General features: G+C 62.4%; 1 protein-coding gene across 1 annotated transcript in view; it reads right to left on the minus strand.

The window, feature by feature from the left end:
* The window catches only part of KCNK9 (potassium two pore domain channel subfamily K member 9), a 77,323-nt gene extending 56,372 nt beyond the window's left edge, over positions 1–20,951 (minus strand). Inside the window, exon 1 of the mRNA XM_047073821.1 lies at positions 20,669–20,951. Coding sequence (XP_046929777.1) covers positions 20,669–20,951 — 283 coding nt within the window. The remainder of the gene's footprint in view (positions 1–20,668) is intronic.
* Between the last annotated feature and the right edge of the window lie 3,014 nt (positions 20,952–23,965).

The following is a 23,965-nucleotide window of genomic DNA, read 5'->3' on the forward strand; positions in this document are numbered from 1 at the left end:
TCACGTACTGCTCAGAGAGGTTGATGAGCTCACTCAAGGCCACACAGCCTGCGAGGGCAGAGCCCGGGATTTGGGCCAGGTCTCTCCCAGGTGCCCGTTCACAGCTCGGGAGACTAAAGCCGGGGAGGGGAAGCGGCCGCACAGCTGGGGGCAGAGCAGGACTCACGCGGATTCACTCATCAACAAACAAGCATTTATCAAGTGCCTTACGTGTCACAAGCGCCGAGTCACTGAGGACACGGGGACAAGGAAGGAGCCAGGACTAAGGATGCATCACCACAGCCCTCCCACCTGTGTGCTGGGGCTCCTTCCCAACTGCCCTGGAGCCCCCGTCACAGCTGCCACGATGTGTTGAGTCGGGGAGCGTCCCTGCTGCGTGTGCCAGGCTCAGTGCCGTCCCGGGGTGCGTGGCCGGGGAGCCCACAGTTCCCGGGTCCCTTCCCCTGAGCCACCTGGTCCCACCCCATGCCGGTGGGGACCTGGGAAGCTGCACCCACAGCCAGCGGGCGCTGGCCGCTTCGCTTCCTGCTGGCACAGCCTCGGCCCGGAGCGAGCCAAGTGTGGGCTCCTGGCTTGATTTTTGGCCAGCAGCAGAAGTGCAGGGACCGGAAGTTCCAGGGCCGGGTCCTCCGGGGATGCCACAGGGGCAGGGAAGGCCCAGCTTCGGGACGGAGCCTTCGCCAGGGCCACGGGAGCGTGCGGCCTCTTAGCCCGGTCTCCCATTTCACGCCCCGTGACGCGTCCGAGCCGGGGCCGCCATCCGGAACCTGCAGATGGCAGCTCGTGAGGCCGGCCAGGTCCTGCGCGTCCAGAGGGGCTGTGATCGGACAGCCCTGGGCAGGGGAGGGCCGTCGGGGAGGCGGGGGGTGAGCCCGAGGAAGCTGGTCTGTCCCCCTGAGACTTCAGTGCCCCAGGCCTGCCTCTCTCCTTCAGTGCGGCCGGGACCTGTGCTCAACGGCCGGGGGGTGGGGGCGGGAGGCTGCAGCCGCTGCCGCTCTCCGGCCTCCCCACAGCCCCGCCACCCCACTTCCCTGCAGCCGAGGGCTCTTTCTCAGGTGCACCTTGCCCTGTGTCATGGCTGCTATCACTGACTGGGGGACGGCGTGTCCTAAGTGAGGCGCACGCCCAGCATGCACCAGGCCTGTCACCTGTAGTCCCTCTCTGGAGCCACACCCAGCCCTCTGGCACTGGCATTCTTGTGGTCCCCGGTCCGTAGTGCAGAAAACGAGGGCGGACAGAATGACACCTGGGGCCACCCTCTAGTAAATGGCTGAGCCAGGACTTGAGCCCAGTCGGTCTCATTCTCCGGCTCCAGAGCGGAGTGCCCTCCCCCTCCATGTCCTCCAAGGCGCCTCACCCCTGCCTTCAGTGGGGGGCCAGCCTGAAGAGCTCTCCTCGGGGGCACGGACGCCGTCCCTGACCATCAGTCAGAACTCAGCCCCGCCCCGGCTCCTGCCTTCTCGGCACATCTCGTAACTGCATCTCCAGACGCATGTTTGCTCTTTCCACACCTGAGTCCCCAGACGTGCGCCTCCCACCCCCTGCGCAGGGGCACCTGGCACAGAGTCTGCTTCCTCACAGCCTCCCCCGCCCGACGGCACACCTTTCGGTCACCGTGCACCGCGTGCCCACGTCATCTCACCACACCCTCACGGTCTCTCTTCTACCCACGTTACCGATGGGAACCGAGCTACATGGCCTGTTCACGGTCGCCCGGCTAGAGAGAGGCCAGGCCAGGCCGTGCCCCCAGCAGAGTGGCGCCCCCGGCGGCTCTGACCGCTGGGCACGCTCCCCCTCGAACGGGCTGCTCCACACGCTCCCACCGAGCAGAAGGAACAGCAGAGCGGCCTACAGAGGTGCCAGGCAGAGGGACCAGCCCGAGCAAAGGCGGGAGGCAGGGGCACAGGCCACCTGAAGAGAGGCAGCTGGCAGAGAAGGGTGGCTTCACGTGGGCGTCCGCACACCTCAGAAGTCTGGACGTGATCCTGCAGATTCCCCGGAGCCCCCTCGGGAGCTGGGACGAGGGCCTCCGGCCTCAGGAGGCTCACCCCTGCTGCAGAGCCGCAGACGGCACAGCGGTGGGAAGGCTGGGTTGAGTGATGCCTCTGCCAGAAAGAGTGCGAGTCCGGAACATTCCCCAGCAAGGCTGGCCGTGGGTCAGGCCCACCTCACGGGGACGATCTGAGTGGAGAGGCCACCGGCCTAGAGGGGCCAACGTGAGGGCCAGTGCCCGGAGCACCACTGCGGAGCACGGCCACTAGGCTGGCCCGCTGGCCAGCCCGGAGTTGGGGGAGCGAGCCACCCGGAAGAGTGGCCCAGCCCCAGATGGGGAGAGGGCTCCCTTCCCAAGCTCCTGGTGGCCCCACAGAAACCAGGCCAGGCCGTTCAGGTGCCCGGGGAACCTGGAGGGAGACCAGAAAAGTCAGCGGGTATCCCAGAGCGAGCGGAGAGGCCGAGGGGTGCAGGGAGGACCCAATCCCATGGCGGGCGGGACCGCCCTCCCAACAACGACCCACCACATTGCGCCAACACCTGCCCTTCAGCTGTTGTTTTTCAAGAATTTGCTCTTCTGAAAGGCCTGGAGAATATTCTAGAACAATTAAATACAGCTTTTGTGGACGCTGTTCCATTTACACGCCTATGTTCATTCAACAAACATTCTCGGAAGGGCCTCCTCGGTGCCGGACGCAGAGGACAAACGCCTCAGCCACAGGGAGGTGAAGGCAGTCCTGTTGAGGCAGGGGAGGAAGCCAGGCCTGGGACGCGCTGAGCTGCACGCAGGGCGACAGGTGCTAAGCCCGCAGGGGCCCTGGCGCTGCAGGGACACGTGGGAGGGGCACCTAAGCAGCCAGAGAGGACTCCAAAGAGGGCGGGTCTTGAGTGGTCGGGAAACTCGGTCTGCAGGCCCCGGGTGCTGCCGGGACGGGGCTGAGCGGCAGGCGAGAGCTCCGACCTCAAGGACCGCGAGAAGCAGCGCCCGCACGCTCTAGGCCGCCGGGAGCCATCGACGGCTTTTCAGCAAGGGAGTGACTCGACGCGATCCGATGGCCCGCGGCCAGCGCAATGCACATCAGCACAGGCCTTGAGCCACCCCAGAAATGCACGCGCCTGGAGAGGGCCGGCGGGAACCGCGGTCTTAGTGCTGTGTTGCATAATGCCTGGCGGCCCCCGCCAGCCCTCTGAAAACAAATGCTTAGGTCATCCCCAGAGGAAGCCAAAAATTAGAGGGCTCCTCTCTGTGCCCAGAAAGGACCTAGGCTGGGCTGGAAAACAAAACCCGAAGGAAAAAACCCAGAACACCTCTGCTGGCCGGGTCTCCCGGGTCTGCGGTGGGGGGCGGGGGGTAGGACGGGCTTCGGCCAGGGGCGTCAGGGGCTGGGGACAGGGGCCCCCACAGGACTCTGGTAAAGCACACGAGAGCAAGGTGCTGGCTGATGGCCAAGGCCCCCCCCCCGCCCCCGCCCGGGTAGCGACACACTTAACACCCCCTCTTGGGAGGCCGCTGCTGGGCCCAGGAGGAAACGCTTAAGAAGCAGAGAACGATGTCCTGCCAGCGCCAGAGTCCCCTGCCTAGAGGAGGAGAGCAGATGTCTGGAAACGAGGCAGCCCCCTCCTACACACCCCTGCGGCCATGCTCGCCGCCCTCTGGGGTGCCCCTCCGTGCAAGTGTTTCCCATTTCAGTGCCATCTTCTGGGCTGATTCCTCCACGAGGGATTCTGGAGACACCCTGGCCCTTGCCTTCAGCAGCAGCCCCGTCTGCAGGATCAGGATCGCTCCCTAGACGGGGAGAGAAAGCCCAGACAGGAAAGACAGATCTGCCCACGGGACCGCCTGCAAGGCACCCGGTCGCCCGTCGGCACGCGTAGTGGCTGACCGCGGCTGAGGGCTCAGAGGGCTGTCCCTGCCACGGGGAGAGCGCGAGCAGAGTCTGCAGGGCGAATGAACGGGTGGCCAGGGTGTCCACGAGTCGGGGCTCTGTGTCCCCGGGGCCTGGAGGCAGGTGTGAGACGGGGCACGCAGCCACGCCCCCCGCGCTAAGTGGGGCCGTGAGACCCGCCCCCGGCCAACGAGGTAGGAGCAGAAGCTGCCCCGGGCTCCCAGGGCAGTGTGTCCAGAGGGTGGTGTTGGCTGGCATAACCCTGCTGACCTCTGCCCCGTCCTCTCCCTCTTGGAACAGAAATGCAGCCAGCACAGGTCCAAATGGCAGCACTCAGGAAGACGGAGTGGGAGAATCCGAGGAGCCTGGGCACCGATGGCCCTGGGGAGCACAGCCCGGAGACCTGCACCTTCACCCCCGGGACGGGCCACTCACACTTCCCCGGGGAATCCGCGCCCTCTGGCTGCCTCCAGGCCAGCCACACCTCAGCCTGGTCCCCATCGCTGTTCCTGACACAGGCACCTTACTGGGCCAGCCCTCTCCGACCACAGGAAAACACACTCTGCAACTCTGAGCCCAATGTGTGATGTTCTCTTTTTGTCCTGCCTCCTAGGAAGCTCCAAATACACATCAACTTCTCTCAAAGCCGTCGTGAAGGTTAATATGTATGAATCTCTCTCTCTCTCTCTCTCTCTCACTCTCTCTCTCTCTCTCTCTCTCTCTCACACACACACACACACACACACACACACACACACACACACACACACGATTTTTGACCTGGTTTTATACCTTACTTTTACACCTTTTGTTATAAGCCGTGTCACAACCTTCCTGATGAAAAAGGGTAAAATAGGAGCTAAAAACACGAACGTCTATATAACAGGTGCTCATAAAAGAAATCAGACACAGACATAATCTCAGGACAAGAAAGAATTTACGGCTAAAAGTATCAAAAACAGGGGCACCTGGGAGGCTCAGCGGTTTAAGCATCTGACCCTTGATTTGGGCTCAGGTCATGATCTCAGCGTTCATGAGTTCGAGCCCCACATCCGCCTCTACGCTGACAGCACAGAACCTGCTTGAAATTCTCCCTCTCTCTGCCCCTCCCCCGCTCACACTGTGTCTCTCTCAAAACCAAATAAACTTTAAATAAATAAATAAAGGTATCAAAAACCATAAAGAAGCTTGCTTTGTGAAGCTTCTCCACCAGGGAGAGAGAACACACCTTTATACATCTAACCGCATGGCTTCAAAACACACGAAACTAAAATCGCCAGAAATACAGAAATACAATTTGCCAGAAATACACTGGCAAATCCCAGTGGCAAAGTGCTGAAGGAGGCACTAACAGACGTCCCTCGGAAATTCATCGGGCCTCAGTAAGAATGACGATCCTCACACGGTCACAGACCGGGCGTGGGACGGGATGTCTCCGGGGCCCGGCAGCGGAAGCGAGCGGCGTGGGCACCTGACGTGACCACCATGGGGGCTGTGGGCGGCGGGAATGAGCGCAGGTTCCGCTATGGGCACGAAAGGCAACCAAACAGTGATCACTTAAAACACTCTGTGTGCCGAACCCCACGTGCGCGCAGGCTGAGTTAGCCAGCATTCGCTGGTTTTCCACCCTTGAAAAGGAGTCGAATAACGTAATAAACCAGTCTGATTTTACAGGTGTACGTAGAACTGTAGGCACAGCAGAGAGATAGATGTTCTTTTCCAGCATCCTTGGAACTTTATAAAAAGTGATCCTTGGGGCGTCTGGGTGGCTCAGTCGGTTAAGCGTCCGACTTCGGCTCAGGTCATGATCTCACGGTCCGTGAGTTCGAGCCCCGTGTCGGGCTCTGTGCTGACAGCTCGGAGCCTGGAGCCTGCTTTGGATTCTGTGTCTCCCTCTCTCTGCCCCTCCCCCACTAGTGCTCTCCTTCTCTCTCTCTTTCACTCTCTGTCTCGCTCTCTCAAAAATAAACATTAAAAATAAGTTTTTTGGGGGGCGCCTGGGTGGCTTCGTCGGTTAAGCATCCGACTTCGGCTCAGGTCATGATCTCGCGGCCCGTGAGTTCGAGCCCCGCGTCGGGCTCTGTGCTGACAGCTCGGAGCCTGGAGCCTGCTTCGGATTCTGTGTCTCCCTCCCTCTCTGTCTCTCCCCCACTCATGCTCTGTCTCTGTCTCTCAAAAATAAATTTAAAAAGTTAAAAAAAAAGTGATCCTTGAACTACAAGGAAAAAGCCCAAAAATCTTGAAATGTAGAAGCCATATGTAATTCAGACATGAACTTCCAGACAGAGAACAGTCAACAGCCGTTAGTGCCTTCAAAAGTTTGGAATGCAACAGCTAACTCAGTCTTCTTGACAACCTTGAGGGCTCTTGTTATTTTCGTTGCTATTATTACCCCCATTTTGTAGATGGCAAAAGCCAAAGCACAGAGAGGTTGTGTTCTACACTGAAGGTCACACAGCTAGTAAATGGCCAAGACAGGACAACAGCCAGGCAGTCTGGCGGCAAAGCTCACGTTCGTAATCACGATGCTGACAAGAGTGTGTGCGTGCACGTGTGCGTGTAAATTTAAAACAGAACACTTCAAATAATTCCTGGATTAGAGAAAAAATATGCCCAGCAGTGAATTATTTACAAATAAGTGATGATAACAGACCTGCGGGATGCAGCCATGGTGGTACACAGAGGAACATGTGTAGCCGTTAATGCCTGCATTTAAAAAAGAAAAGCCTGGTATCTCTCGGTGCTTGAAGGTGAAGAAGGAAGAACAAACCTAAGGCATGTAAGAGGCATTTGATAAATACCACTGCAAAAGTCAGCAAGACAGACGACATGACTAATAAACAAAACCAAGAAGTTCTTTTGAAAGATCAATACGTGTCCTCAACGAATTCCAAATATTTTCAAGCAACATAAGGGCCAAAGGAAGCTTGTGAGCAGGCCAGAGCCTGGGGGGGGCAGCCGAGGAAGTGCTCCGTCCCCCTGCTACACGGCCCGCTGCCGGCCGCTGCCCCGTCCCGGGGACCCGACCGCACAGAGCCGGCCGCTTCCGCTCCGCGTTCTGTTCAAATGGTTTCAGTTTCATGATGCAAATTTTCAAATATATACTAAGGTAAGAAAACTGTGTAACAAACTCCCGCATACAAATAATGAACAGCTCATGGTCGCTCCACCCAATTCAGATTATTTTGAGGCTGGTAATTCCCGACAATTCAGATTATTTTGAAACAAGTGCCAGAGGCTGCATTTTATCTCTAAGTGTTTTGGTATATATCTCCAAAAGAGAAGGACTCGTGTATTCTATAGAACCATAATAAGATAACCACACCAAAAACCTAACATTAGAGAGTGTGTGTGTGTGTGTGTGTAACTTACAGAAATACTACGTGTCACCTGTTTAAAAATCCAGTTACAGACACGTTTAGAAGCAGCACATCAGACTTCGTGTATCCGAACCCGCAGACATGCCGAAGGAGGCAGGATCACTCCCAGTCTGCAAGTGGGGACACTGAGGCTGAGACCAGTGAGGGGGCTTCCCCGCCACCCCCTGCCAGCATGGGGAGGGGGCAGGGATGGGAGCTCGGTCTCCCGAGGACACATCGGACGCTGGGTCCACTCCGCCACCGTGGCCTTTCCACCCAACACAGAACTAGATTTTGAGAATAACAAAAAAATATGGGACACATCGGGGCAATAAAATATAAACTCCCCTTGACCATAATGAGACAGGCTCGTCTTCCTACGGGTGACACAGAGGAGAACCAGCATGCATGGAACAGCCTCTCCACGCGCATCCCGCACCAGGCGCTTTCGGGTCCGCTTTCACACTTAATGCTCAGCCCCAGGAGGATGTCACGGGCCGAGCTGCGTTCCCCAAAATCCATATGCTGAAGTCCTGACCCACATGACCTCAGAATGGGACTGTATTTGGAGACAGGTCTTCACAGGCGTGATCAGCGTAAACCGAGGTCAGGCACGGGGCCCTGCTCCAAGGTGACAGGTGTTCTTATAAGAAGAGATTAGGACACGGACACACCGGGGGACGACCAGACACCTTGACCTCAGACTTCTGTTCTGTAGAGCTGGGGGAAATCGAGCTTCTGGTGCTCCAGCCCTGGGTCTGTGGCACTTCATCATGGAGTGGGGCTGCCGAATGCAGAGAGACGGCTCCCTGTCTGCCTTACAGAGGGGTGGGGAGCATTCGAACCCAGATCATAGTCCAAAGCCGTGCTCGCTCCACTGTGCCCGGCAGCTGAGTACAGGAAGCAGCGAGGGGCGTGGCGAGGGGCGTGGATGGGCTCTGGGTCAGCCAGCAGAAGGAGCAGACAGCACCGGCAACCTGGCCTCATCGTGGGGAGGCGGATGTCCTGCCCATGGACGCTGGCTTTAGCCAATGGTACGTGGACGGAATGACAGCATAAGTGTAGGGTCATGGCATAAGGGACCTCACTCGCCTTCCCTGCCTGCCGATCCCTTGCCACCACCGAAGGAAAACACGCAACGGCTTAGCACAGAGCCGTCTGTCAGCCTGAAGACCAGCAGTGAGAAAAGGCGCCCGGCTGAGCCATCTGGGGCAGCCAAGCCCAGCTGAGCCACAGACTGCAAGCAGTAATAAATGGTTGTTGTTTTAAGCCTCCACATTGGCGGGTGATTTGTTACACGTCGCTAGCTAGCTGATACAGAAGGTCGAAAGAAGCAGTATGTAACGGGATAGTTACAAGCACAGACTCTGAGGTCAGGCTGCCCGGGCATAACTCCTGGCGTGGCCGCTCTTTAGCTGCGTGACCTTGGGCAAACTGTTTAACCTCTCTGGTCTACCACGTCAGCTTACAACAGGAATACACGAAAGTATCCGTCCGATAGGGTTGCTGAGAGGATGCAACTCGTTGAGATGGAATCTGTCAAGAACCAGGACCCCATGGAGAAATCACGAATGGTCACTCCATTGTTGTGGCGAGAGAAGGGAGGTTAACCTTGCCCCGGGAAGCTCTGGTCGGCCTGACTCAAACAAGCCGCCGAGAGATCTTCTGTCTCTTTTGTTTCAACACTGATGCCACATCTGCCTTTGTCACTGTGTGACCTCGGGCAAGTCACTGGATCTCTCTGAGCCTCAGCATAACAGGGCTAATCTTTGACCCCACCTAGTTCACAGGGTTACAAAGGTAGTAGACAACGGGAACCTGTGTTGTAAATCAGACACCCCCCCCCCATCAAGGCAGACACGACTAATCCATCGCAGAGGGCACTCTTCCCACTGGGCTGCTTCTCAGTTCGGTGTTCCAGTGACCAAGCCAACCGGCAGGACCAGAGGGACCCGGCGAAACTTCCCATCCCCGGAGCTAGACCAGGGCCCAGGGGCTCCCCTTCCCAGGCCTGGCTCCACGGTGTTCAGAAGGTCAAGGGCCCCAGGTCCACAACTGCACCCACGGAGTCCCTTGGACTAGCTGTGTCCGAGATGACGGTGGGTTTTTTGCACCTGGGGACACCAGCCTTCTGACGCGGCACGACCGGGTCCAGGCCACACAAAGATTGCTAAGAAAATGTTCTGAGATGGTGAGGACCTCAAAAACGTCTTCCCCACTGCCGAGAGCTGCCGAAGCCGCGGCGGCACCAGGAGACCCACACCCGCCCGTGTGGTTGGTGGGAACACTACCCGCCATCACCAGTGCCCTCGTGCCCTCTGGCCTGGGAATCCCACCGTCACCCAAAACCCTTAGGGAAGAACCCAACCCAAGCTACACACGCACACAGATGTTCACGAAAGCGCTGCCTAGAATTGGCAAAAAATAAAAATAAAAAAAGGTACGTTAAATTGCCATGAATAGAGGAGTCAAGAGATGACAAGACATTCTGTTACTGGAGTTAGAGCCGTGAAAACAAATCTCCCTTAAGACGGCAGAAACACAAGGCAGTGCTGGACACAAACTTAGAAACAAAAGGGCTCTGAACTGCTAGGCGTCCCCTACAGACACTATGGGTGCCTACCAACACCTAGCTCCGCTCCTTCCTCACCATCAGAACCCCAGTTAGGTCTGAGAAACAGCACGCCTCATTTTCCAAGCTCCCTCGCAGCTGGGGTTGGTCATGAGACACAGTCCTGGCCGTGGGTGGGCCATCCGGAAAAGCTCTTCAGATAGGAGCAAGCCCAGCTGGCACACGCCTTTCTCTTTTGTTCTTCTGCTTCTCGCTGCCAGGAGGATGCCGGAGGTGATGCCGGTGCTGATGCAGCCATCTTGGAGCCATGAGGCACCGGCTTTAGGACAAAAGCCACACTAAGATGGCAGAAGAGAATGACAGCAGGAGCCAGAGTCTCTGAAGGCATCCTGGAGTGCCCACCTGCTCATCCCAGACTCCATAACAGAGAGACAGGAAACTGCTTTTGGTCAAGGCACCACCGAAAGGGTTTTCAGCTACAGGCAGCTGAACATGATCTCTAACACGCTCATTCTGATGAAGTGATAAAACCGGTACACAAATGTGGGCAAAATGATGAGCATGTGAGCAAGAAAAGCCAAAGTCATTTTCAGATACGACCACAGAACCACAGGGGAGTTGTGGGGGCTTTTCTCCCCTCTTTATAAAATGTTCTCTGCCACTGCATTCTCTGCTCAGTGATGTGAGCGCACACCAGCATTCACTCTGCCGGTGCCTGGGTCCCTCTGGCCTGAGCACTGTCCCTAACAGATGACAGACCCGTTCTGCCAACCGCCAGTGTTCCCCAGCGCTCTGGGTTTATCTCCCAGAAATGGCGCTCACGCTGGGAGGCCCCTCATGACAACCAGACCCGGCAGGGACATCTCCCCGGTCGCCCCCAGCATCCCGGGGCCTGGCCCTTTCCCGGGGCCCAGACAAGATACGTGGCTCGAAGCCCAGGCCAGCCCTGTGCCACCAGCACCCGTTTTCACACCTACTCCAAGAGACACAAAGGCCCCAACACCACCTGGCAGACCATGGAGCCCAGAGCTGTCTCCATTCCCAGGGCCTCAGGGCAGGGCTGGAGCCGAGGCCACGCTCCCCCAACACAGCGTGCCCGGGGTGTCTGCCTAAGGGGTGGAAGCCGAGGGTCTGCCTGGGGTCCTCCCAACACCAGTGAGCTTACCCTGCCCACCTGTGTGGCCCCCCCCAAGACCCCTAAAATGGCTCCCCCTGAGACCCCCTAAAGTGGCCCCCCCGAGACCCCCCAAAGTGGCCCCCTGAGGCCCCCTAAATTGGCCCCCTGAGACCCCCTAAAGTGGCCCCCCCGAGACCCCCCAAAGTGGCTCACCTGAACCCTCTATAAGCAGGCTCACCTCAGCCCCACCTGAGCTCCCCTGCCTATCCACATCCTGACGCGGATGTCACCTCCCCTGAGAAACCCCACCACTGGGCTGCCTCTCCCGGCGTGGCCCCCACCTGCCGTGGCCCAGAAGGTGGCTTATTCTCCAGTTCCGCGGAAGAGCTTCAGGGAAGAGAAGTCACCAGGCCAGGGGCCATTCTGCACTTCAGGGGACACGTGGCGATGTCTGGGGACGTTTTTGTGTGTCACAACTCGGGGGGTGCCCCTGGCAACGAGTCAGTGGAGGGCAGGGATGCTGCCCAACGTCCTGCCGCGCACGGGATGACCCCCACTGTGCAGACGCATCCAGCCCCGAGGTCAGGGGTGGGCCCCGGGGAGACCGCTGCCCCAGCCCGAGGTCACCCGGGGAGGATTAGAACCCAGCGCACCCCAGGCCCAGGCCGGGGCCCTCCGCGCGGTCCCGTGCTCTCTGCTGCGCTCACACCAGCATCCTCGCCGTGGCTCGGAAGAAATCACGGTCTCTTGCCCGCAGAGGTGGGAACCCTGCCGGCAGGCACCACACAAGCCCCCAACCAAGGCCCCGAGTCGCCGGGCAGAGTCACCTCACCGAGCTCCTCCTGGGGTCCAAGCGGCGGGCGGGGGCAGCAGGGGTGGAGGTGCGCGGGCACAAACGGTGGCGGGGGCCCGGGGCGTGAGCGCACACCCCAGACCGCCTCCGGGGGTGGACGGCCCCCCAGCCTCTGCCCCTCATCCCCGGAAGACCGCAGCCACCCCTGAAACCCACAGCGTCCCAGCTACGTGCCCGCTCCGCACCCCCAGGGAACAGTCGACAGGACCCGGAGACACGCGTCACACGCTCACGCTCCCGGCCCCTGACCCTCTGGCCGACAGTCAGTCAACAAACGCCTTCTCTGCATCTTGCGCCCAGGCTGGGTGGAGGGAACCGCGCGCGCGAGGTCTCCGGTGGGAACTGCCAGGTAAGCGGTAGTCCGGGCCGTGTGTGAGGGAGGTAGAGGGAGGAAGGGGAGCAGGGAGAGGAGGGGCCCCAGGATAGGAAGCCAGGGGGGCCGGGCAGCGCCAGGGGTGCAGCGGCCACGTGTGTGAACCCCCGTGGCCCTCGGCCCGGGCAAAGGCCTCATGATGCTTGCTGGGAGGCCTCTCACCTTCCCCAACGGGGTGCCCCCCACACACCCGGCACAGGCGGTGAAGCCAAAGGGACACCGTATCGCAGATGGGTGTCCCTTCCCGCCAGGTGCCCAACTAACTCACGTGGGTCTGTCACCAGTGGTGGGTTGGGGACCGACGTCACACATCTAAGCCGCAGGAGCGGGAAGGTCTCCATTTGGCACGACGGGCCCCTAACCTGCCATCTCCCATTAAAACCAACAGCTCGAGTTCCAAAGGGGCCTCCTCCATCGGGCACGCGCCCAGGGGCCCCAAGGCACAACCACGCGGGAAGATGGGCCCCTGAAGCAGCCAGCCCGAAGTCCTCCTGCTCCTGGGGACCAGAGGTGGCACTTGGGTCTCTAGCGGGCCTGCCCTGAGCACCGCCCAGGGAGCCAGAGCCCAGCCCTGCCCTGGGGCCTCCGGTGTGGGACGGGAATGCTGTGGCACAGACACAAAACTAGGGCACCGCGTGAGAGGCGCCCCAGGACGGCGAGGTACAGCAGGCCGGGGGCACAGCCACGCATCCCCTGCCCAGGCGGGGAAAGGACAGCGGGGGAGGGGCAGGGCACAGCTGGACCACGGAAGCCGGCGCGAACTGTGACCCGGGCAGGCACTGGACCGGCTGGGGCTTTGGCCCGAGGCTCTGGCTCTGGCCCTATGGGGAACGGGGTGCTGGGGGGCCTGGCAGGGTGTCACCTTCACAAAGGGGGTCATGGCGGCAGGCATCCCCGAAGCCGCATCCTCTTGGCTGGAACCGTCTGGGGAAATCGAGCACCTGGGCTTGTACGCGGTGGCCCCAAAAGACCCGGGGCTGGCGTCCCGCCCTGAGAGCCTCCTTCTGCAGCTGGCGGGAGCCCCTCACGAGGGTCCGGGCCACGGGCCCCACAAGTCGCAGCACAGACGACCCTCGAGAAGGCGGGCGGCGTAGCGGCACGTGACCAGTCCCCCACGTCGCACATAGGAGCCCGGCGTCTGCCTGACCGTCACCATCACAACCAAAAGCCCCAGGTGCCTCCGAGGACGCCTTTCACAGACGTGCGCTCAATGTTCACGGCCACACACGCAAAGCTCTAGGTCCCCATCTTACAGACAAGGAAGCGAGGCTGGTGGGTCACAGCCGGGATTGGGTGTCCGGGACAGACAGACACGGGGCAGTCCTGCCTGGGGCTACAGGCCCCCGGGCTCGGCCTGTTCCCCGAGCCCCTCTGGGCCCGGTCCGAGGAGGCACGTGGCTTCCCCTGGACGGGAAGGCCAAGGCCACGGCAGGGCTCAGATCGACCTCCTCCACTCCCTGGACACCTGGCCCAGCATCCCCCGCCACACCAAAGCTGTCCCCGTCGCGACCACCACACCATGGCCACAGGGCCGCTTCCTCTAGTCTGACCCCACGCTTCACCCGGGGCCACCCACTGGCTCTTTCTAAGGCTGGGCACGTGATGAGGGTGAGGACCGGGCAGGGCTCGCCCCCCCCACTCAGCTAGCACCCCTGCGAGTGGCTGTTCCCCAGGCAGGTTTTGTCATTGCTCACGGCCTGGCTGACCCCAAAAGCCCAGGCGGGAGCAGGTGGAGTGGGGATGTGGCCACGGCCAGGATGCACCCGCCAGGGAACCCCCAGCACGGACAGCTGCTCACAGTGCCCTGACCCGCAGGCCCAACACACTCCGGGCCACTCCTGAATTTCCTCCCCTTCCCCTGCCACTGCGAATTCTTCTGTCAACCATCCCCTCTTCTCTGGGTCCACAGCACACGATCCCACTCTTTTCCTCAGAGATCCACGTCAGGGACTGTACTTGGGTTCACACCGACGCAAGACAGAGAAACCGCTGCTCAGGAGCAGACGAAAGAAGTCTGCGTGAACTAGAAGCTCGAGACACGTCAACGCAGGGAGGGGCTGCCCAGAAAAGCTGGCATACCAAGCGGGGGGGCATGAACAGAAGCACAGCACCTAGACGAGGGGAGGGGATATTCTGCACTCGGAGAGCACACACGCAGACCGAAATTGCACGGAGAAGAACCAGGCTTAGGGAGGTACGACTGGAAGAAACTCGGGGGCCTGGGACTATCTCCAATTTCCTAAAGTCGGTTACAGCACAGGGGGCAAGCCGAGCTCCGCTCACTCCTTCCTTTGGAGAACCGTAAGCTACAGCTTGGGCGCCCTTAGCTATTCTACAGGCAGAGATCCCAGAGTCGGGATGGGCGGGAAAAGGAGCCCTCAAACAAAATCCCCTGATGAAACGAACCCCAGAACCCCCTTCCCCAAGGCTGGCAGGGAGGCAGATGCTCCACTGGGGGAGGAGACCCTCACTGGAATGCTCATATCCCAGAATTCCTCTGCCCACGGGACTCCCTTAACGGCGCAGACTGCCTGCCCCTCCTTTGTCAGCCCAGCCCGCCCGGGTCCTTGCCGCCAAATTCCTGGGGCTCTGCTGAGACCAGGACACTTGTTTCCCACGGTGTCTTCCTGGTGCTCCGGCAAGGCTGGTGTAAAACCAAGAGTAGCGTTGCTCCGTGCCCTAACTCACAGGGGCAGGCCCCCTGGGCTGGCGGCCTGCCCGTCCTGGCTCCGGGGCCAGCCGCACCCTGGACTGCCCAAGCACACCCCCCTACGGCAGTGGCACCACACGTCCATGTGCTGAGTCCCTCTTCTCTTCTGCACCTGAGCCCCCCCCCCCGTCTCCAACTTCTAAATGCAGACCTTCCGTCCCCTCTTTAGGTGACCACCACAGAGACTGGCCACCCCTTTGAAAGAATGACCCCCCAACACACACACCGCTTTTCCACATGGTGGCCCCACCAGATCAGAACCTCACACAATACCCTCATCGCGCATATAAACACACCCTACTACCTTGCATGCAAGGGAATGAGCTCCCTGTCACTAGAGGCATTCAAGAAGCTGACCGGCAGAGGGAGGTTCTGGGGTGCTGGTAATAATGTTTCTTGATCTGAGTGGGGCTTACAAGGGTGTGGTTTGGTCACAGGAACCACTGAACGATATACTTCTGCTTAAGCGCGCTTTTCCGTGTGAATGTCGTACTTCGGTCGACATTTCTAAAAGGCAAAAGTGCCTGGGATTAGCCGACCGATTTTCAGGAAGGTGATGTGGCTGGAACACCTCGGGTCCCCCCACACCGGGGCATCAGCACTTACTGAGAGGCTACCCGGGGCCCTGGGCACTCCCACCCAGCACAGAGACGGAGACGGGTAAAACCCCAGCCCTGGAGGGGTGAACACGGTACTTGGAGGGCTGAGTGACCGTTCAGAGGAGCCAACGAGCGAACGAGTGAGAGGGGGAGTGAGTGGCTGTAGAGAAGGCTGGTTGCAATCATGCACGGACACACACAACACGAACAAACAGGTGCCTGGAGCACCCTGGGAGGGGGTGCAAGGGGATGGGGGGGCGGTGCGAACGCAAGACGCCTGGGGGACCCGGGGAGCGAGTGCGCGGGGATGGACCGGCGACGGGAGGCGTGGACACAGGTGCGCGTGGAGGCCAGATGCACAGAGGGCCGCTTCGCCTCCTCCTGCTGCTCTGACCCTCCTGGGCCTGGCTAGCGAGGTGACCCAGGAAAGAGGAGGCAGCGGCGACGGGTGTCGGGACGGTGGATGCCGTCGGATACCTGCCCCCACCTCAGAGCGCCTGGCTAGGTGTCCCCATGCCCTTCAGGAAAGCTCTCTCGCTCACGTCACCCGGAGTCAGAAGGCACCTCACTCCTCGGCTTCCTCCAGGACACCCACAGACACTGTTTACTGGAGGGCCGATGCTACCTCGAGCGCCGCGGGGTCCAGGCGGGGCCCGGGGAGGAGGAGCCAGCCACGCGCTCCCGCCCGCCTCCTGCACACCGCCAGCGGCCACACCGGAAAGTAGCAGGGAGACGCCTCCCGTCCAGGCCCCGCGCGCTGGGTGAGCCGGCCCTTCACCTGACCCTCGCTAAGCAGGTCTCCTGAACAGCGGAGTGAGAGGGAGAAGCAGAAGACGTGGATGGAATGTTCCACAGGCCCATCCTCGGCTCCTGGGACAAAGCCACAGTCGGAGCTCGCAGCCCTCGGCCTCCGCGTGGGCTGCCTCATCGTGCCTCGGTTTCCCCATCCATCAGGTGGGGTGATGCTCCCACCGGTCTTGTGGGAGAAGCGAGCGCAGTTGTGTGAAAGCACCACGATCCCTCCGGCACCAGTCTGCTCGGTCCCCCCGGGCCTGTTTCCACCCTGCGATCCTTCACAAGATGCCCGCGGGGGCGGGATGGACAGACGGTCTGCCTGGGGCAGGACAGATGATATCAACCTCACTGGCACCAAGGGAGGCACAGGGGGCAGGGGCACAGCTCAGGGAGGCCGTGAGTGGCCGAGGGGAAGGCCAAGCCTCCCTGGAGGGTGAGAACCTGCCAGAAGGATGCAAAGGGCCAACCGAGGAACGCACCCCCCGGGGCCGTCTGCACCCGCGGCACTGAACGGGTTAAGGGAGTTTCGCTGTCCCTGTGCCTCACACTGAAGCTCAACCAACCGTTCGGGTTTCCAGCTCCGCCTCGCCCCCCCTCAAGGCCAGGCCTTATCTTGTCATCTAGACTGTCCCCAGAGCCTCAGAGGCAACGCAGACCAGGCAGGGGCAGGCGCACAGCAAGAGTGTAAAACTATGCATTGAAAACTACACCCAAGAGTGCCAGAAAAACACAGAAAACGCTTTCCGCTTTGTGAAAACTCCACTCGGGCTCTGTGCGTGAATGAGGAAGGGGAGATGCCCCTCGGCGCTCCGACTTCAAGCCGGCAGGGGGCCTGGAGCAAGGAACGCACAGGGGCCCCGAAACTCTCAGGGTGTGCCCCACCCCCAGCCAGCAGACCGTGGCTCCCAGGCCTGTCACCTCAGCTCCCGGGGCAGCCACCCCGGCTTCAGAGGAGCCCAAAGGGCCCAGAGAGACACCGCCCCTCCAAACTGCAGCCAAAACAGAAGACCTGTGTCTCCTTCCCTCCATCTTTCCCCTACACAGACCAGTTTTTAAATGGGCCTCCTGGACCCCGCAGAGGAGATCTGAATTCTAAGCACTGTTTCTTCCTCTGATGATCCTAGGGGTGGTGACAACTTAGATCACAGACGTTAGATCCAAAACAGAAGTGTCCAGGAGATGCCCCCTCTGCTGTCAGACCGGCACTGACCGTGGGGCGCAGCGCCTCCTAAAGGAAGCCTACAGACTTGCTGGGAGAGTGGGGGTCCCTTAGGCCTCTGCCCCAAGCAGGAAATTCAAGTCAGGGCCTGGCCCTGCCAGGCAGAGGCTTCCGACCATCCTGCTAAGCAGCCGAGCACAACAGGACATGGATACAGGGCTCCCACCTTCCACACGGGCCTCTCGGAAGTCAACACCACCCCATCCCGCAGGCGGCTTCAGATGGCAGGTGGCGCAAACATCAAAAAAGGGACAGAGGAAGGAACCGCACCCGGAAGCGGTGGAGGGCAGCATTGGGCGTGCCCTTCCGGGCCCGCTGGACCTGTGCTGCCCTCCTCTGTCCGCGGTGCCCGTGTCCGAGTCCCCCGCCCCGAGGGCTGGGCGAGGTTCACGTGCCAGCCCCTCACAACCTGTCATGGGGCCGCGGAGCCAATGCAAAATGGTAACCGCATCGCTTTTAAAATCCACCTCACGGAGGGAGCTAGTAACTGAACCCGAGAAGCGCCGTTGGCCTACAGACCACGAGCGCCACGAGGTTCCTGCCCGCCTCGCGGGCTGGAGCTCAAAGTTGAAGTCCGCTCGAGAAATCGCTCAAGGTTAGATTAAAAATAAGAACACCCGTGAAGATTCACCTGACCCGTTAATATCACCGTCCAATAGGAGACGGTGCCTCAGAGGGCCCGGCTTGGGGCTGCTTTTTGTTCTAGGCCTAGGAGGACCTTAATTTGCATTTATATTAAAAAAAGAAGAAGAAGAAGAAAACAAACAGAATTAACTAGAAAGGTGCTTTGTTTCCTGTAAATTTGAGCTCTTGGGCTAAACAGCTTCCCAGGGCAGACAGCATGAACTCAGCCCGTGTCAAAGAGCGTAAATTCACACCTACAGAGTGAGTGCTTTGCGCTATGCTGAGGTAGCCGCAGGCAGCTGGGCGCCTGCCCGCCCTCGGGTCCAACCGGGCAGATCAGTCCTGTGTCAGGCTCCTCCTGCAGGTGGGGAAACTGAGGTCGGGAGAAGCGACATGACCCCGCTGTGGTCTGCCAGGATGGCCAGACTCGAGATGCAAGCCAGATCGCTGGGCTCCAAGTTCAGCGTCAGGGCGGCTGAGTTGGGGCAACGTTTTCTTCCTTGTCCTTGCGTCTGTGCCCCAACCTTCCTTTCCAGAAACTGGGGTTGAAAACTCGACGAAAGAAGTGAGGAAAACCAACAGCCAGCAGATGCCCCCCTGGTCCTGGACAGACTGGAGGCCCACCCGTGCGCAGGGCCAAAGAACACCCTCGGTCTGGCCACACGTTCCTTGACGTGTTTCTCCTTAGAATGTGCTCGGAGCTACCCGCCAGGGTCAATACACACGCCTTGATGAGAACTTTACCAGCCTCTTTCTATTTTCAGGTAAATGGGAGCATCTCAGGGTTTGATTTTAACTCCAACCCGCTCCGCGAGGCTGGAGCTCAGCTCTCGAGACCAGATGGGTTTCAGGTGCGCGTTTCGCTCCTGGGTGCAGTGTGCTAGGGATTTCACCTGCCAGGGGCTAGGTCACGAAAGGCATGCTGAGGGGATGATGGGCTCCCCTCCCCGCCCGGAGCAGTCAGTTCTTAGAGGCCCATTTCTTGTTCTCGGGCTCTCCAGCAAACAGGCCCCTGAACCCCAGGATCGGCACCATGTGCGTCTATGACCGCCACAGCTCATGCTGGAAGTTTCACGACAAAAATGACGGTAATGACCGCCTGGACCTTCCAGGCACTGGAGGCACAGTGGGGTGTGGGGAACGAAGGACTTTTCTGTGTTTTGGCCGCCGGGCCAAGCGGGAGCAAAGCTGGTTACGTAGACAACAGAAGAGCATTTTCCTCCCAAAGACATAAAAACCTGCACCAATGAATTAAACATTTCAAACAAGATGACTCTCTACAAAGTCTTCTCAACCGAGAAGCAGAGACAGGCCGTCCTGTGCTGGTACATCCTGTTGCATATGGCACTGAGAAATCCTGCTTTTTCAGCACACAGAGCTTTCCAGACAAAGAAAAATACCAAGGGGGAAATTAGAGGAGGAGGTCCAGAGGAGTCAGGGCGGACGGAGGAGACAAGGGTGGGCAGGAGGGGACCTCTTCTCACGGCGAGGGGGCACAGGGGGCTGGGCGGGCACAGAAAAGAGGCCACCCGAGCCAACACAGCGGCCCTGACAGGGCCGAGGAGACGGCTGGGCAGAGGCAGGGTGCCGCGCGGGGACAAGTTGCAAACCACAGAGACACCACCCTACCCACTGCCGTGTCCGCTGGGTTGAAGCGACCCGCTCCGGTTCCCAAGGGTCTTCAAGTGCCACGTGATCTCAGCCAGGGCCCTGCCCTGGGCACCCACTAGGGACTTTGCTCTCTGGCTAGCACCATTGGGAGAGGGACCCACGGGAGTCCCCAGGGTGTACCCATTGGACTCTCTTCCCCAGACCAGGGCTGAACCTCCCCAGTTTCTGGGGACTCCGCAGACCTGCCTCACCCACTATCACAGCCGGTGGGGGCGGGGGGGGGGGGCGGAGGACAGGTCCTGCCCTGCCCCCCACCCTCCACTGCCCTCTTAGAGCACTTCACCCGCTTGCCACCCCCACCCCGATCACCAGAGAGCAAACTCTCTCTCTCCTCTGGGGGCCTGGCACGACCGGGCTCCAGAATTCGAAGAGGAGCCCCGAGGGAGGAAAGCTGGACTCCGGGCTCAGAGAAGGCTGGAGGCTGGCGAGGGTCCCCCGCCGCCCGAGTCCCTCTCCGCGCGGCGGAGCCAGGCCAGCCGTCTCCAAGTCCCGGAGAGGTAGTAAGTGTAAGGCTTGGAACCCCGCGCAGCCCAGCCCGCGCCGGGGCGGTGGGTGGGTGGGTGTCTGCTACGGGATTATTCTTAGCGCTCCACTCTCTTCGCAAAAGTGGCGCCTCCGCCCTCCCGGCTCCGGCACGCTCGCTCGGGGCTCGCACGCCCGGCCCAGACAGCGGCGCGGAGCGGAGCACCGGGTGGGGTCCACGAGGGGCGAGGCGCGGAGGCGCAGGAGAGGCGGGGGCTCCCGAGAGAGGAGGGGGCGCGGCGGGAGGGGCCCCGGCGACGAGGCTGCGTTTAACCCTCGGCGCCCCGCACCCAGCCCTGCGCCGCGCGCGCTCAGCCGCCTCCCCGGACTCCTCCCGGGGCGCGGGGAGCCCGGCGGCGGCGCGCCCGGCCCTTACCTATGGTGGTGATGACCGTGATGGCAAAGTAGAAGGAGCCGGCGAATTTCCACTGGACGCCGGCGCGGTGCGGCTCCGACTGCAGGATCACCAGCTCCAGCTGCCGGTAGTCCTCGGCGCTGATGTTGTACTTCCCCTTGATCCGGATCTCCTCGGCTTTGAGTTTCTCCTCCTCGCGCATCTCGTGGTCCGACTCGAGGGCGTCGAAGACGGCGGCGCCCACCAGCAGGTAGGTGAAGGTGCAGACGATGAGGGACAGAGTCCGCACGTTCTGCCTCTTCATGGCCGCCAGCAAGGAGCCGGCGCGGGGGGCATGTCCCGCAGGCTCGCAGCCGCGCGCGTCCCACTGCAGCGCCCGGCGGCCGCCGCCGCCTCCTCCGCCGCCGCCGCCGCCTCCAAGTTGTAAGCGGCGGCGGCAGCAGCAGCAGCAGCAGCAGCAGCAGCGGCGGCGGGGAGGCGGGGGGCGGGGAGGCTGGGGGGGCCCCCCTCCGCCGGGGCCGCCACAGCCGCCGCCACCGCGAGGCGGCTGGCGGGGCAGGGGCGGCGCGGGCCCGGGCTCGGGCGAGAAGGCGGACAGGCACAGGAGGCTGCTCGAGCGCCGGGGCCAGGCGTCCGGGAGCCCCGACACCCTGCGCCAGACCCGGCCGAAGCAGCCCGCCCCACTGCGCAGGGCCATGCACGGCGGCCCCGCTGGGCACCGCGCGGGCCGCGCTGCCCTCCGCGCCCCGCCCCCCGCTCCCGCCGGAAAAGCAGGGGCGGGAGCCGGAGCGCGGCTGGAGGGCGGCCGCCGGAGCCCGCGCCCCTCCGGGTCCGGCTCCCGGGCGGCGGCGCCCGGCTAGGAGCCCGCAGGTCTGCGCGCGCGCCTCGCGGGACCTCCTTCCCCTTCAGCCCTCTTCGCCCCCCCCCTCGGGGGGGGGTGGAAAAGTTTGCGAAGTGGCGGCGTCTCCGGAGTCCCCAGCAGGCGGGGAGGGGGCCGAGCAGGTGCAGCGGGCGGGGCGGCCGGATGCCCGAAGGTCCGAGCGCCCCGCGCCCACCCGGGCGCGCAGGGACGCGGCGGGGTCCCCGCCGGGCGTCGGCCGGTCGGCGAAGTTTGCTCGGCTCAGCCCCCGAGGCGCGGGAGCGGGGCGCGGCCCCAGGGCGGCAGGGCCCGCGGCGGAGCGGCCTCGGGGGCGGCCCGGGGACGGCGCGGCGGCGGTCGGCCAGCCCGCTCCTCCGGGGGCGGCGGACGCGGCGGCGGCGGCGGCGGCGGCGGCGGCGGGAGGGGTCCCGCGGGCCTCGCGGAGCTGCGGGATGGGCGCGGGCGCATGAGCCGCGCCGGGGTCGGGGCCCTCCGGCGTCCGGGCGTCCGGGGAGGCGGCCGCGGCGCTGGTCTGCCAGGGGCGCTGCGTGCGTGCGCGCCGGAGGGAGCCGAGTGTGTGTGCGTGTGTCTGTGCGTATGTGTGCCCGTGTGTGTGCCCGTGTGTGTGTGTGTGTGTGTGTGCGCGCGCGCGCGTGGCACCTCGCTCCGGCGGGAGGGCCGTGGGGGGCGGGGGCCGGGCTACGCCGAGGCCAGGCCTCCCTCCCTTCCTCTCTCCCTCCCTCCCGCAGCCTCCCGGGCGCGCCACCTCCCGCCTGGTCCCCAGCCAGCTGGCGAGGCGGCCTCGGCGGCTCCCGCTGCAGACCGAGCGCGGCGCACGGCGCACGCGGAGGGAGCCAGGGAGGGGCGGCCGGTGCCGCTGGGGAGGGGGCGGAGGCGGGCCGAGGACTGGGTGTCGCCAGAGTGGGGGTGGGAGGCGGAGCCACCAGCAGGTTTCGCAAGGGGGAAGGGAGGATAAATGAGACTGCTCGGGCCCTTGTAGCCCAGCTCCCCGGGAGCGCCTGCCGCTTCGCGGGGCTGAGAGTTTGAGAGAACCGGGCCTGGGGGAGGAAATGGGATTCAGCCCGAGAAGGCCGACCGGCGGCTTAAGGGAGAGGAGAGACCCGGAGGAGGGTGGGAGCTCGAGGGGAGGGCGTTCCCCGGGGCGGCCACCGGCCGGGCGCACCTCCTCCTCGCGCGCTGCGGTCCCGAGGGCCGCCTCGGTCCCTGCGAGCGTCTCCGGCCAGGTGGCCCCGCACCTGCCGATCCTGAGCTCTTACCCGGAGAGCGCGGAGGATGTCACGGGCGGCTGCTACTCTCGCGGTCGGGGCCTCGGGGGGAGGATGCCGCATTCCTCCTTCCCTGTCCCCTCCTCCCTGTTGCTTTTCCCAGAAACACTCCTTGGTTCCCCGAGGCTGGGCGCGGGGTGCACCCAGAACAGAAGCCTGCCCCTCCTCCTGCACCCCAGCGCCTCGCGACGGCCCCACTGCCGGCCAGCCTGGGCAGGCGAACAGGAAGCCCAGGCTGGGGAGAGCTATTCCTTGAGTCGGAGAGGAGGCTTCGCCCTGCTTTGTCCCTTTCCCATATCCTTCAGGTCGTCGAGGGGTTTCCCTCGACCACCGACCCCCTTAATCTCCACTTGAGCAGTGGAGCTCGAAGTGGGGAGGCCGAAGGCACGGAGACCCTGGGCTCCCCCTTGCCTGGGTCTGGCGACCTCCCTTGGACCCCAGCCGGGGAAGAGATGGAGACCTGGGGAAAGGGACGCCCCCAGGCGGCGGGCTAGGAGACTGGGCAGAGGCGGCCAAGGGCGTCGCGGAGTAGGCCAGGGAAGCCCACCCAACCTCGCGCAGCCGCTCGCGGGAGCGGGCGCCTTGAGCCCTCAGCGTCGCCCCCCTCGGGCAGTGCTCAGACTCCCCATCCGCGGAGACTCGGGGCCCCGCGAGTCTGGGAACCCTGCTAGGGCGCTCTCCACCCCACTTCTGGGATTCGCAGGTGTTTGCGCCCACGGCGCTGTGGGTGAGGGGACCCGAGCTGTGGGAGACGTCTGGGTCGGCAGGCGCCGCTGGGCACAGGGAAGGGGAGCCCCACCCGGAGCAGTCGCTTCCCCAGATTCATTTTGGAACCGAGGCCCCTGCGCTTGGCGAATGAGCCTGGCCTCCCGGTGAGTCACCGCGAGCGGGCGACAAGGATTCCCGCAGCTGGTAATTAATCGCGCCGCTCGGCCCACGACGGAACCCCAGTCGGGCCTCCCGCCGCCCTGCAGAGGCGCCACCCCTGAGTCACAGCCGTCGGGCCTCGGCAGTCCGGAAGCCGCCTGCCCGCCGGGGCGCCACCAGGGGGCACTGGACTCCGACCCACAGGTGGCCCCGCTCTGAGCCAGCCCTGTAGGGGAGTCCAGGCTGTCCCCGCCGGCAGGTGCAGGAGCGGGGGCTGAGATGCGCTCCATCGACAGATCCCAAGCT

The sequence above is a fragment of the Lynx rufus genome, unplaced genomic scaffold (assembly GCF_022079265.1).
Source record: "Lynx rufus isolate CCGP_SWC_20201006 ecotype Redwood Valley unplaced genomic scaffold, mLynRuf1.p SCAF_12, whole genome shotgun sequence".
NCBI lineage: Eukaryota > Metazoa > Chordata > Mammalia > Carnivora > Felidae > Lynx > Lynx rufus.